The sequence below is a fragment of the Porites lutea genome, chromosome 7, assembly GCF_958299795.1.
Source record: "Porites lutea chromosome 7, jaPorLute2.1, whole genome shotgun sequence".
NCBI classification, from domain to species: domain Eukaryota; kingdom Metazoa; phylum Cnidaria; class Anthozoa; order Scleractinia; family Poritidae; genus Porites; species Porites lutea.
Window position 1 is genome coordinate 27,635,369 of NC_133207.1, and position 14,529 is coordinate 27,649,897.

The 14,529-nt window shown below is 38.6% G+C and overlaps 1 protein-coding gene across 1 annotated transcript; it reads right to left on the reverse strand.

The window, feature by feature from the left end:
- Positions 1-546: 546 nt before the first annotated feature.
- Positions 547-12,770, reverse strand: LOC140943742 (polypeptide N-acetylgalactosaminyltransferase 2-like). Its single transcript, XM_073392852.1, has 15 exons — positions 12,601-12,770; positions 8,876-9,045; positions 8,219-8,317; positions 8,007-8,074; positions 6,993-7,058; positions 6,659-6,780; positions 6,038-6,125; positions 5,671-5,758; positions 4,419-4,522; positions 4,203-4,329; positions 3,878-3,970; positions 3,246-3,329; positions 2,474-2,600; positions 2,036-2,155; positions 547-1,666 (listed from the first exon to the last, which is right to left on the reverse strand). The coding sequence occupies exons 1-15, from the start codon at positions 12,709-12,711 to the stop codon at positions 1,511-1,513; spliced, it is 1,623 nt and encodes a 540-aa protein (XP_073248953.1). The 5' UTR covers positions 12,712-12,770; the 3' UTR covers positions 547-1,510.
- Between the last annotated feature and the right edge of the window lie 1,759 nt (positions 12,771-14,529).

Genomic DNA, 14,529 nt, shown 5'->3' on the forward strand with positions numbered 1-14,529 from the left:
TGGTTCAAGTAATTGTCAACGAAAAATCTGCCTGATATAACTGGGATTCATGTGATTGTGGCGATTTTCTTATGATAGCTGTAGTCTGCGTAGCTGGCAGGTTTTGTCGTACATAACTGTTAACAAAGATCACAAAAGCACTAGTGAAAATTAAGCCATGAGAAGAATAAGCGAAAATCCTTCGTCGCTCCGCTGCAAAAATCACTCTCGCACTCTAACCCGCCAGTTACCAACTCTAAGGGGAGAGTGGGTAGCACTAGCTAGAGAGCGTTCTTCAAACTTTCCTATGAAGAGATAAGCGTAGGATGGAGCCATTTTCGTGCCAATTGCCGTGCCATTAATTTTTATACACGCAAACAAAAATCGTCACAAAAAAAATTGCTTGTAGTGGTTTCGACTCCATAAGGGTGATGTCACTTTGAATTTACCGTCATGGATGGGTACACCTTGACGAATCTTTAGTTCAGTGACTTTGTGCACAGTGAGCTTGCAGGTGTTACCCAAAAATCCAAACCAAACAAACAAGCAAAACACTATTTTGGGAGCTGCAATTCAGTTTTTATTCAGATTCTACAAAAGTTCAATTTTCGACAAACTGTACACTACACATATGCATTCTATAGAAAAACACTCCTAAAATAAAATAAAAGTTAAACACTGCAAAATAGAAAACAAGCTGAAGAACAATATCTGTCGTTTCAGAAGTAATTCGTTAATTCAAGAGATCATATGAACTCTTAATTTATTACAATAAAAACGTTAGGATCGTAACAATCCTTTTTAAGCAGATAGTATATCATTTTTTTTCAACTGCCTCTCAATCGATCTGACATGCTGATGTACAAAATTTTACAAAATATCTATATCACTGTTCGTTTGGTTTGCTTATAAAAGATTTTTAATAGAAAAGAGTAAGATCGGATAAGAGAATTTACATTTTCGATGAGCTTCTTTCTCATTAAAAACTACAGCGGAAAAATATTCCTATTTTAACTTGAACTTAAGTTAAGTAACATATTTGCTGGCAAGCCGAGGCCCCATATCAGGATGCCGATTCAACAGGCCACTTTCGAGTTACGCCAACCATTCGCTCTAAAAACGAGTTAAAGTGCGAAGTCTTTGATACGCAAATGAATTCTTCTTCTCATGCAAATAAATCTCACATTCACCAGGAAAGTTCAAAGTTAGACTTTTGAAAACAAGGGTGTTTGTAACTCAAAATGGCCTATTCTACTTTCGGCCTTGAGTAGATTTCCACGAAACGGGAAGAGGAAACGAGGGAGGAAGGAAGTTGAATTGCGCATGCGGGAACGCAAGGTAAAAGCAGTCGGGAATTTCCTCTTTCCTCCATTCTTTGGAATGCCTACAACGCGAGCTAAACTATTCGTTAGCAGGCCTCAGTTTGCCGTTCTGGAAACATTAGGCTTGTTTTGTTTTGTTTTTTTTAGTTAAAAATGTCTTATTTTACAGTACATTAGGGATTTATTCGAATACTAGAATACTATTAATGTTATACCATAGTGAGAGAAAATTGCCATATTTGGGAGTATTTGTTGTTATCACAGTTGTCTGTGGTCACGTGCTCTCCACTCTTAACGTCTTTACTATCCAGACACAGTCCTGATTGTTTGTGACGTAACAAGCGCTGAGGTGTGTGTTCCCAAACCTGAAAAAGAAAAGAAATGTTACAAAAGTTGCCTGAAGATCTTTTCCATGGACAAAGACGCTTCCAAATGTGTGTTGTGAAGTATTTTGAAAGTTACTTAGTCGTGTTTAAGATGTTAGAGTTGACCTTCGTTAATTAGTCTCGTTGAAGTTCCTGTTTAGGTTTGTTAACCAACGATTTAGTTTTTTATTGGTTGGTAGCTTCTCGCCGATCGCAACTATGAAGTTTCAGTAATACCAAAACATTACCCATACCGAGTTGACCTTGCTTTTATTCCCAAGGTCAGCTAACCCAAATATGTCCAGTTTTGGCTATCACCGCGACTGGAGGAAACTGAAAAAACCCTTGCCATTGCACAGAAGTACCAACCTGTTTGTTATCTCCGTCTCGACAGCTTTCAATAATGACTGGTTTCCCTGGAGTGGCGTCCTTTAACGTTAAACACATATCATGATGCCGGACAAAGTTGTTTTTCGTGAGAGCCCACTCCTGTGAAAAATGCAAGACAAAAATTTTCCTTATCTCAGTTGCTTACGCAGGGTGACATTTTTCATAAATTTTAAAGGAAATAGACCACTGGAGATTTCCAATAACCCTAACTCGTTAAATCTTTCATGTAAAATGGGTTTTATTTGAATGAGAACAAATCTTTTTTCACGACAAAACTTCGCTCTTTGCCTCGTATTGAAAAAGAGGCTGGCAGCAAGTGAATCTGAACTCTTACAGGTTGTGACAAAATAAATGCAAACAATGTGACAAATTTCGTTGTTAAGTGAGTGTCAGATAAAGTTGTTCAGAGCAATATACCTGATTCCCTGCTTGGCCGTGACAATCAAACATGCCAACAGAACCGCCGGCCTGGCCACCAAGAGTATCCAAACATTTTTTCCCCTGTTTGAGTTCACCGAACGCTACATCTTGCGAGTCAGGAATTCTGTAAAGAAATACAAATTCGAGTAATAAAAAAGAGTTCACCTCAAATAAACCACCTTGGAATTTTCGGCGGCAAACTAGAACTAGCTTGCAGTCGATGCTCATGGGCGAACACCCCGAATGTCCTCCCAGGAGCCTTTGCGCGGCATGCAAGAGCCTCGACCGCGTGGTAGTTCCAGACCTTTGCCGAGAATACGAATTCGGTGAACTGAGACGCGATGCTAGACTCGATAATGTCAAACTGGCAGTGTCACTTTCCTTTTTTGTGTCTTATTTTAATGACTTTTTTTTGTCATTTTAAAACACCAATAAGAAGCAATCAGGTAAATCAATGAATAAAGAATGGCGCAAAATCAGTTAACACAAGTTTTATTAAAGACACAGGAAAAGTTTGTTAAGGTAGTCCACCTTTTGTATGACACCTGTTCCCGAAATGCAGTGGATCGGTCATAAATGTTAAGTTCATAGATTATAAACAAAGTAGATTAAAAAACAAACAAACAAACAAAGAAAAGAGCCAAACGAAAAAGTTTATGATGTGAGCAGCTTCCAAGCGATCAAAAAGTACCCACTTTTCTTTTAAGCATCAATAAACATGGATACTTCTGCCTATAGACACCAGAAACAAGGTACAATATGTACATACTGTAGTTCTGGATAAACGTTCTCCAAATACCACTTGAAAGACTTGCACTTTAGGCGTTCGCGTAGTTCTTTTCTGGACTTAACACTGAAAAGAAAGAGCATGGCTTCGTTATTGACCACTTTCCCAAAAATACATTTATAACGCTTTTACCACTGTTCTGAAAAGGAACATACCACAAGCAGTTGTTTTGTACAGCTTGACGTGCTCTTCAATTTTCTCTTAATTTGTATGGTTCAGTTAAGACTGAGTGGAAAACTAAAAACGGAGCAATTGTTTTAGCAAACTAACACAAATCAGAAACCGGTAGAAATTGAACTTAATACAACACGATGGCTTGACGCAAGGTAAAACACGTGCGTGTGTAAACTAAGTGACGTGAGATGTTTTTTGCCAATTACATCGTGTAGCAATGCAATACATAAGATGCGACTGGCTGAAAAACACTCGCGCCACTTCAGCCAATCACGAGTGAAACAAAAACCAGTTTTCCCGCCCTTTTCGAAGGCTATATGCTTTTGTTTCGAGCTCTGATTAGTTTGCTGGATTGTCCACGTGGTCGTCTGTTTTGACTAAGCGGCAAAATAATTTGCTTCGGTTTTGGATTGAAAATCATTCTAATGATAGATGATTACCTGCCGTAGTTGGTACTCCTGGCCATCGGACGAGCAGCGTAATAAAACCTTTTGTACTCATCCATCCACACCTCAGCCGTACGACGGGTGTTTCTAGATAAATCAGTAATAAATTCCTTCATATAGAACCGCAATACAGCAATTTTACGTGCTAACAAATAAAAAAAAACATTACAAATGCTGAGGTTAAAATTTTGTTGTGGCTTGAAAAATTGTAGACATTTTACAGAATATTTTACTGTTTATGGTTCCTCAGTGTCCGTATAACCCAGGTAGGTTTGACTGCAATTAATAGAATATCACGACAGTATTATTCACAACTTACTTCATGTAGGTATTGGCGTTTCCATCGGGAAACGAATAAGGATGTCGCTTTCTAAACACATGACCAACTCTTGAACAAGGAATAATTTCCATGCTGCCTCCACATTGCCATGTTCTGAAGGAGATTTCTGCAAACAGTCAACATATATTATGAGTAAATGGGTAAAAACGGCCCCGTGAACAACGTTTATATTATTCATTTTATCAACAAGCTCACCAAAGTTCTCTCCTCCCCATATATCCATCATGACGTCGTACTTCCCGAGCGTCTCGAACCAAGCCTTTTCCACCATGAACAGCCCTCCAGCTATCATCGGAGTCCTGGGGACGAATGTAACATGTAAAACAGATACGTTGGGAAAAGGTAGACTATGAGTAGTCCCCCATTTCTCCTCAGGGATAGTAGATTGAGCGAAACGTGAGCGCGCGTGAAATTCACCCCACGAGAGAAAAGGCGACACGCGGCGGGGAGAGAGAAAAATGAGGGACTACAGCTCATTTTTCTCTCTCGCCGCCGCGATAGAGAAAAGCAGACTTGAACAATCCGCATAGCAGAGGGAAAGAGAGAGAAAAGAGAGAAAAGCAGACTAGAACAATCCGCATCTAGTCCGCGCTTGGCAGATATCAAATGCGCGCGCCGGAATATTTTACAAGCTGAAAAATTTACCTCCAGGTTTCATCTGTCAAACAATAACGACCGAAAAGTCAATTGACTGTTCACTTTCCAAGTATTCTACTAAAATATGACAGATGTACCTTCTTTCAAGGAACATTCTAATTATTTTGAAGGACGATTCTTTAAATGTGCATGGCATTGCTAGTATTTTATGAAAACATGACACTGACGTTGATCATTCACCGTAAGTATCTTACACAGTCAAACCTCTTTAATACGGACACCAAAGGGACAGAACCAAGTGTCCGCTTTACAGAGGTGTTCGTATTATAGAGGCATATAGGGAATGTATGATTTTTGGCATTTCTGGGACAAAAACAAACTGTCCGTAATAGAGATGTCTCCGTATTATAGAGGTGTCCATAAGGAGAGGTGAGACTGTAGTCATTAGAGCACTCTTCTGCTTAGCAAAAGGTCACTGGTTTGATTCAGTGAAGTTTGACAAAACGTTTAACAAGTCGAGGTCTTAAAAATGTTAAAACAATTTTGACCTTTCACGCGAATTCGTTCCTAACGGTACCAGTTCAAACGGCTGAAAAAACGAGTGGATAAGCCGTTCGAACGGATATCGTGAACGGCTGAAAAAAATTTGAATCGTACGTATCGAATGGAACGGCTGGACGGCTACAACAACAACAGTTTATTTCTACTACTATAGACAACTAGAGGAATTTACAAGAATATAATTATAGATAAATAAATAAACAGTACATACAGTAGTGGGACACCCAAAATAACTAAAAAGCTAAACTAGTTGGGCGACCGTAAAAAAATGAACGAATCGCTGCCTTACCTGATTGGCGCTATGGGTGTGTTTCGTCTTGCCTTCTTTTCCTTTGGCGTTAAGTTATCCCACTTAAAATGAAGACTCCAATCAAATCCTAAAGCACAAGGACATGAAAATAACTCTGCAGAACAGTAAAGAATACGCATGCTGATAAATGCGGGGGAGGGGGGGGGGGGTAGGTTTTAAAGGGAGTAGCCTAGTGCGCACCAACCACATAGCCCATACAAACAAGCCGAGCTAGTAGAGAGCTTAAGGTCGCGGAGGACACCTTAGCTACACCTTGGGCTCATTGTTATGCGTTTATTTTAAGTGAATGCACGAAGTGCAACGACTGTCGACACGTACAGAAGTACGGCAGTACAACATTCCTCACCTCCTTTAATGTCCGCTGACGCTCCAAGGTAATTAAAGTCATCCATGTTGATTACATCAATAATTGGACTTACTACAACTGTTCTGTCCTGAAATAATATGTTGGAGAAGAGAAGGTGAAACACAGCTCAGCTAGACCACATTTTGTTACAAAGAGATTTACGTGTATGTGTACGTGTAACCACTTCGGGTAAGTGGTTTACTGTAATCACTATAGTGAGTGGTTGACCCTAACTACTCTTCAGTATTTAACATGAATTACTATTACATGTACCAAAGCTTATTGATCTCTAATCACTATTTTCAGTTAAACGCAGACTTAGATTCCTCCGGGTCTACATATGTGCTATATATTAAGTCAAAGCTTGGACATAGCATCCCTCCCTACTTTGTACATGTAGAGTATAAACTAGATGAAACCTTACTTTCAACACTAGAATGCATTATGCATATCAAAGCTTCTAGACACATAGCCTGCGTAGCAAGCATTTTCACGCGAGTTCATCGAAGTTGGGATGAGAGCAATGCCCAATAACTTGATTAGAAACACTTGCTAGGCTGGTTACTAGACACAAAAAATAGCCATTTAGCATTCACCAAATTAACAAGCATACCTCCTTACCTGAACAACCCTATGAAGTAATGGCTCTAGCCAGCCAACATTACATTCACAGTGACTGTCAAGAAATGTTAATATTTTACTTGATGCCATATCTGCTCCTTTCACTCGAGATCTAATTAAACCTAAGAAAATGATCAGAAATAAGAAAATGTCAAAAAATCTTAGGTGATTATTAAATAAATAAATAAATAATTATATGAAGTACATTAGATAAAATAAACAATGTCAATGATTTGTATTATCTAAAATAAAACATAATAAATTAATTTCTATGATAATAATAATAGAGAACAAAAGGCTAAGTCAGACTACATACTGCAAGCCATTTTTGTACCTTCTCTTCTATCATTTCTAATAAGTTTAACTTTTGGAACACCAAGCAAGAGCTCTCCATCACCAGCTAGAAAACAAAAAGGATTTAACAATTAATTTTTTTCAATAAAGCACAAAAAATAAAAAAACAAGGCAACACAAGGTCAATTCAAATAAGACATTATTTTTTCTAATCATGCAAATCAAAAGATGGCAAAATACATGTTTGGTAATGAATGTTCAGTGGTCGAGCCTTTCAAAGAAATTAAAAGTAATTCATTTTAATAGCATTTCTACACTGTCAGTTTTAGTGGCAGATCCAGACCTGCAGATAAGGGGGGAGGGGGAGGGGGAGGGGGGCATCGTCATCCAGACCCTGAGATAAGGGGAGGGGGTGGTCTCAAAAACATTTTTTTGACCCTTCGGGCCTCAGTTTGGTCTAAAACTAAGGCGGGGGGACAGGCCCCCCAGGCCCCTCTCATGGATCCGCCACTGAGTATTCATCAAGCTGAGCAGCCTGGCTGTCCTCTTCATGATGTCATTCTGTCCATTTGGTAAGAAACTCAAGTGGCCACCACATGATATTCACATTCAACCAGCCACTAGTGTGGCTGCAGCTATAATAATTACCGGTATTACTGGTATACTATGATTATTAATTTATACTTCGTAAAATTATAAAAAAAAATCCTGAAGTGCTTTACATTGTACAAGGTTATCAAAATGAAAATTTTTCAATTCACTTATTGTCTTAAATAATTATTTTGATAGTTTGAATACATGTACTTCTTGCATAAAACAAAAAACGTTTTATGTAAATCACCTTTAACTTCTTCTTCTTTCAATAAGAAGCATTAAAAACACTTTCCAGGCTACTACACTCAAAGTTGAAGACAATTTAAGGACTTTGGAAGGGAAAACGGAATTCTAGGACTTTTCAAGGACTCCCCTAACATTCAAGGACTTTTCAAGGACTCCCCTAACATTCAAGGACTTTTCAAGACTGTATGAACCCTGCAAATTTAATTATGCTTACCATTGTCACTGAAATCATCTACCAAAATTATTTCTTTGATCAACTTTGGAGGACTCTTATTTAAAATGCTGGTGGAAGTAAAAAAACACAAGGAGATTAATACATTAAATTTTATTTATTAAATTCAAACTGTCCGCTTCAAATAATTCACAAGTACACAAATAATAAAAAAAACAACCTGTGAGAATGAAACAGAAAAATGCAGAATTTACCTTTTTACAGTTCTAAGGAGTGTTGATCTCCCCTCATTATGAAACGTTATTATCACAGACGTTGCTGGAAGATCTGCAGGATACTGTTGGTATCGACATCTGACAAAGTAATAACGTGAGCAAAAACATTTGAAGGTTTGAGTTAATTTCATTCGTCATCATATTAAAGTCAGACAGGATGTACTATCCATTTATAGGATGTAATAACATACAGATTACAGGGCTGTGCTCTAGCAAAGCCTAGTGGCCCCTGGCGTCTAACTTTTGCTCTTGGGTGACTAGAAAATCTCAGATTTTTCATACAAATCATTTGCTGGGCAGCCTAGATTTTACAAGTTCAGAGAACTGGGCTCCTTTCAATGTTCCTTAGAGCACAGCCTTGGATTAAGCCTCATATTACTGGAAGATTATTCCTTTCATGTGCCTCACATGTGTGCTTGTTAATCAAAAGGAGACTAATTAAATGATGGAACATATAGATCAGGTGCATAATTAACTCTCCTGGTGTCTGGAAATTCCCTGGATATATAGAGCAGCAGTCTCCTGGTCTCTCATATGGGCTATAAATCTCCCACATCTTAAAATACATGTAAACCGACTCTTGTGCTAAATGTCATGATTCAATTTTGTAGTCGACTTTAGCTTTATGAACCTTACTGTGAATGTCTTGTATCTGGAACACTTCTATCTCCACCAATTGCATCACTGGCAGCCTGATTAAATTGATTTCTATTGTACTTGTCCTCTCCTTCCCTCAGCGCACCACCTCTTAAATAAGCTTGCTCGTCAAATGGTGGCCTACTCACTCCATTTTCCTCATGGACATACTAAAGTACACAGATGGAAAGAATTAGACTATAACTGGTACTTAATAACAAAAGGTAAGGGAGTGCAGGTGAGATTGATGGTTGAAACACTCTTGCCCCAATGATGGGCTTTCCAAAAGTTTCAGGTGATAGAAAGTCAAAATGTTCATGATCAGATTGTGAATAATACAAGGTCCAAGGTCCATGCATGATTACACTCTATGCATTCCATTGATTCTTAGTGGTAGTCCAGACAAATGCTGGCTACACATATGTACCATGCATGGGTAACAGCAACCTGGAGATTATGATTGATGGCTGCTCTGGTGGCCCACAACAACAGAGCTCCAAATAACTACAAGTCATTGAAAATATCTGATTAAAATCTGTGTATGTCCAACAAAATCTTAATAGTGTGACGAGATGACCAGAAAGAACATTACCAGCAATCGGTGACAAAATTTGTTGAGACACTTCACCCCTAAAGGGGCTTTCTGACGTTTTACAGACTTCAAAAGGGGAAAATATAGCTTTTCCTCCCCCATCCCCTCCATGCAATGCTGTGCCACTGTTCGAGCTTACCTCTAGAAACACCTAAACTTTAAATAAAGAGGTGTGGATTGCTTTGTTCTCTGAAGTTACCCCATTTGAGTACAATGTCTCAACAATTTTGTTGCCGATTGTAGCTAGTAAGACTATCATTTTGTAGCTGAAGAAATGAAGCGTCTAGGAGTTAAAAATTAATATAAATTAAAGTCAACAACTACTCTAGTTTGTCTAACTCAAATGAAGACCTGGTCAGACAAATGTGCTTTCGAGAAGAGGACAAAGTGATTATTTTGCAGGCACTTAATAAGATACTGATGTTTGATGGACCTTGTGTCTCATTGACTATTTAAGCAAACAAGTAAAAGTGCAGCTCTTAAACCATATTTCATGTGATGTACCTGTTTACTAAAGCACAAACATGTAGGAAAGGTCCGATAACTTCCAAGGGGAAATATTGGAATCAACACTACCCTCTTGTGGATCGAAGGTCAGTAAAATGCACAGGGGAGACACAGAGGAGTGGACTGTAAAGCAACACCTTATACAATGTGGTTTCAATTCATTAGCATGAAGCACCTTAAGGGTATTGCTACTCCCTTCTGGATGGGATGCTAGTCTATTGCAGGGTTATCCCTTAACAGTATGTCACTGGTACCCATTTATACACGTGGGTGAAGAGAGAGTCAAAGTGGAGTAAAGTTCCCTGTCTAAGAAAACAACCGAAGGGCGAGGCTTGAACCCCGGACCTTAAGATCCAGAGTTCAAGATGTTAACCACTCGGCCACACACACCTCCACATACAATGTGGAAAAAAGCACTTCAGTGTATTAAGACGTGCATCAGCATTAGGAGCAGATGTCAATGAAGCCAAAATATGTCCTACAGGCCAAGAGGTAGATGCTTTTCTTGAAAAATAAAACAGGCTCACAGGACATAAATTTGAACCTGAGTGAGTGCCAGCTGGCAGATTCACCACAGAATTAAAAATGACCTCTGTTTGTTTGCTTGTCAAATAAATGGGCAAATTTAAAGTGAGATTAGTAGCCACTTGGGGTCTGTTTTCAAGCACCTCTCCATTTGTGGCAAACATTGGACATAAAAAATTTATAACATGAAATAACAGAAAGCTGCATACTGTGCTGTTAATTATTTTCAATAAATACTGAACAAACTAATGTCATATGCTTTCTATTTTTTTCTTTAACATTACAATCAGTGTTTGGCTGTCCATTAATACCTTCAAGCGCTTTGGCATTGCTCTTGGAACTATTGCCTTCATTAGATTTTTGGCTCATTAAGTTTCAGGTGCTCAACCTGTTAGAACTGTTATTGAATTATTACTGGTACATATATAAATAAGCTTGTCAAATTGAAAAATATTCCATCAATAATGTTTACCATTTTTGTAGACTAACAACTGAAAAGCTGTGGTCTAAGGAAACTCACTGCTAGAAAGGATACTTCATTATGTCCATGTAGTAATGAAGCTGTATATGATACTAGGAAGCATTTTGTCAGCTTGAGTATTTTCTTAACCAGAAGTTAACAGCCTAATAGGACACCACAGTTAGAACCCTACAGCACTGGGCTCTAAGCCATGCATTAATCTTCTCTTCAACTTTATACTGTCTGACAGATTAAAAATTTAAGAAAGACTGAAAATATAAGAGTATAAAAGAAAGATAAAATGCACTTTATTTGAGTGACAAGGTATTCAGCGCAACAGTACTAATTGGGGACACCATTCTTATGTCTCCAACTGGAGACGGGACCGCCATTTTACGTGGTCATCCGAGCCACGCGAAGGTCTAGCTGCTTGCAGTGTAAAGGCAGTGTCTGCATTTCTCAGTTATTTTAAGACCTTGAGCATTGGTTCGGCCCCAGGAATCAAACCTGCAGCCTCCCGCTCTGTAGTCAAAAGCTCTACCGACTGAATTAATCCTGCCGCGGTTAAAAAGGAGAGAAAAGGGTTGTGCTATAAAAATAAATCTATACTAAGAAGAAACTCCAAGTGTACATGTATGTGCCACTCTGCAGGTTAATTAAGTCAGCAAACACCAACTTATCAAACATAAATTTAAGGTAGCTTATACTTATGATAATAGTCTTAATCAAACAAATCCATAAAACTGAATGTGAAATATTTGGCAGTCCTCTAGATTCCTTAAGTCATAACAATGCTTTTTGAGAACAATGTACAAATACATTATTATTATTAATTAATATAATATTTTGTTTAATTGAGAATTATTGTTTGTTTCGTCCTTTCAGAAATGTCAAATAATGGTAATGAAAATTATTTCTTTTATTTTTTTTCTGATTTCTCGTGTTATAATAGATAAGTACTAGATCTGTATTACACTGCACATGCAGATCAACAATTTAGAGGTTTGACTGAGACAGATTGTAGCAACAATCAAAATGTTTTTCAAAAAAAATCTTTAGTTCTTGTATGCATTGTAAGAAACCACCAAACCACCAAAAATTATTTCGTCACATAAGAATTAAAAGCGCAACCAAACTTCAGAAAGCTTGGCCTGATGACATCGTTAGTAATTTAAAATACGTTTCAGCATTGCTTACAAGAAATCTCGTTGGTAGCCTTCTCTAGAAGTCTCTCTTTTTTCTTCATTTGAAATACGTACCCTTCACTGTGGGACGCTTTCAGGAAAGGATAAATTATAAATGAAATCATACGGGAAATGTTTGATTATTAAATCACTTTAGAGACCTTCCAGCTGATATAAGTCTATCAACATGGAATACAGATATGACTTTTGCATGGCACACGGGATGTTAAGGGGAACAATTATTAAAAGCTCGCTCATTTTATACATTGTTCGATCGAGTGTCTCTAATTTTCACGAATTACCAATCAATTTTCCGGGTAATATAAAAACAGTCGTCAGGTTTTAACTAAATCATTATCCTCGTTAAATAATCTTTTATCCCATTTCCCAGTGCACAGCATTCCCCGCCACGGACGGAGCGTGTTTTATCTACAAGAAAAATAACATAATTACCTACCTTCGGTGGATCGTTGCGAAGAAATCCAGAATCTGATATAAAATATATTATTCCTAAAAGCCATATTACTATCATAAAAATGACAAAGACTCTTCTTTTTCTGATGATCATGATGTTGGCATTGAAGATTTTTGCGGTGCATGCTATTTACATAGTATGTTCCTATTAGCTTGGTAGCCACGCAACCGGGTCAGCCGCTGAGCTGTACTTTATAAAATAACTAAGATAGTACGCGCGTTCTGATTGGTTAAAAACCTATGGTTTATATAGGAAAACATCTCTTTTTTGCCTTCGGCTCGAGATTGACACCCGGGGAGGGAGGTGGGGGGGGGGGGGGTACTCCCATACATAACCTATACTGGTATGTGCCGCCCGACGCGGTCGTGATTTTGAAGCTCCTGATCAGTAGAACGGGGTATCCATTTCAGAGATGTTTTCTAGAACGGGGTATAAAAAATTGTAGATCACCGCTTTATCTTCTTAACATTGCTGCTGATTAGGGACTGTTCGTTATTTATGCCTAACGGGGGGCCGGTGTTTAGAGTGGGGGAGGGGGGTAAAATTTTCAAAATCAATGAAAAAGGGGGGGGGTGTTTTTTTAAAATACAAATAAGGGGGGTAAGCTTTTAGAAACTGTTGTTTCAACACTTGTGAAGCCGTTTTGCAGACATATTTAAAAAGTTGAACTCTGTATCGAGAATTCTATTTTAATACAAAGCGCCTGGTCTTTATAGTTTGAAAAGCCAAGAAAACGTGACGTGGAGTAGCGTTATTTAAAGGTTCCGATATATATTAACTTATTAAATCCCTTTACATGCAATCTGATATTTAATAATAGCAAAACCCACCCACGTGTCATTTGCCGGGGCCAGTTGTAGTTGTATTAAATACAGAATTGTCAGTAGGTATATAGAAATCCTCAAACAGCAAAACTAGAGGTTGGTCCAGCTTGCCAACGTCATATAGGAGTCATTTTTGCCGATATGGAGATAGACTACGACAAACTTGCAACCGCAATTTTACGGCAGCAGCAACAACAGCAGCCTTCTGTTGTTCCTGATGCTGCTATATACAAATCCTTCAGAACAAGAGAGAGGCGCATCATCATCGAACACAGGTAATTTTTAACAAAGCACAGAGCACTCAGAGATTCTTCGCATGTGCATGACCTTTGCCATTGTTTTATAATTTTTGTCTCCAGTTTCAGAAGTACATCCTCGTGGTTCAATCCTTGCAATGAGCTCCTTACAAACTTTCCTACCGTTGACTTCTGTCTTAAATCTGATCTTTTCTGGGCCCACGTTAACACCGGCGCTGCAAATTCGCTTTCCTTATTTAGAGCTTCCATACTATACGATCACAAATGACCTTGCAATGGATTTTGGTTTATCGGCAACCGGCCAGAACACGTGTTGTACGCAATTTCGCAATCGGAGGCACGTCGCGTCCTGAGGGGAGGGGGGTGGGGGTAGGGGGGGGTTACATTTTGGGCCTGTCACATAAACGGGGGGGGGGGGGTAATTTTTTTAAAATACCCACTTCTGGGGAGGGGTACATTTTTCATCTGCCTGAATTACTTGAAAATCACGGACCCCCCTTTAGGCATAAATAACGAACAGTTCCTTATTAAGAAGCATTTATTTGATGTATAAGTCGAACAAATAAAGAAATATCTTTTTAAAAAGACAGGGCTATGTCAATTTACAAACTTTCTAGACCGGAGTATAAAAAATTGGCCCATTTCTAGAACGGGGTATCAATTTTAGGGGAAATTTTTTTTAGAACCGGGTGCCAATTTGGAGTCCTAGGCGGCACATACCCACCCAAAAAAATTCCTAAGTGTCCCCCCCGGGGATTGACAAGCTTTTCGAGTGTTCTCCCTACATCCAAAGTGGGTTATCGCGCCGGTAAACCCATAGAAAGTGTGGT

Bases quoted from the DNA above. Each gene is read 5' to 3' on its own strand.
- LOC140943742 (XM_073392852.1), bottom strand. From the start codon at position 12,711: ATGATCATCAGAAAAAGAAGAGTCTTTGTCATTTTTATGATAGTAATA. The intron at 8,075-8,218 runs GTAAATTCTGCA...TACTTCCACCAG, and splicing joins CTCCTTAGAACTGTAAAAAG to CATTTTAAATAAGAGTCCTC. The intron at 1,667-2,035 runs GTTGGTACTTCT...TTTCTTTTTCAG, and splicing joins GAGACGGAGATAACAAACAG to GTTTGGGAACACACACCTCA.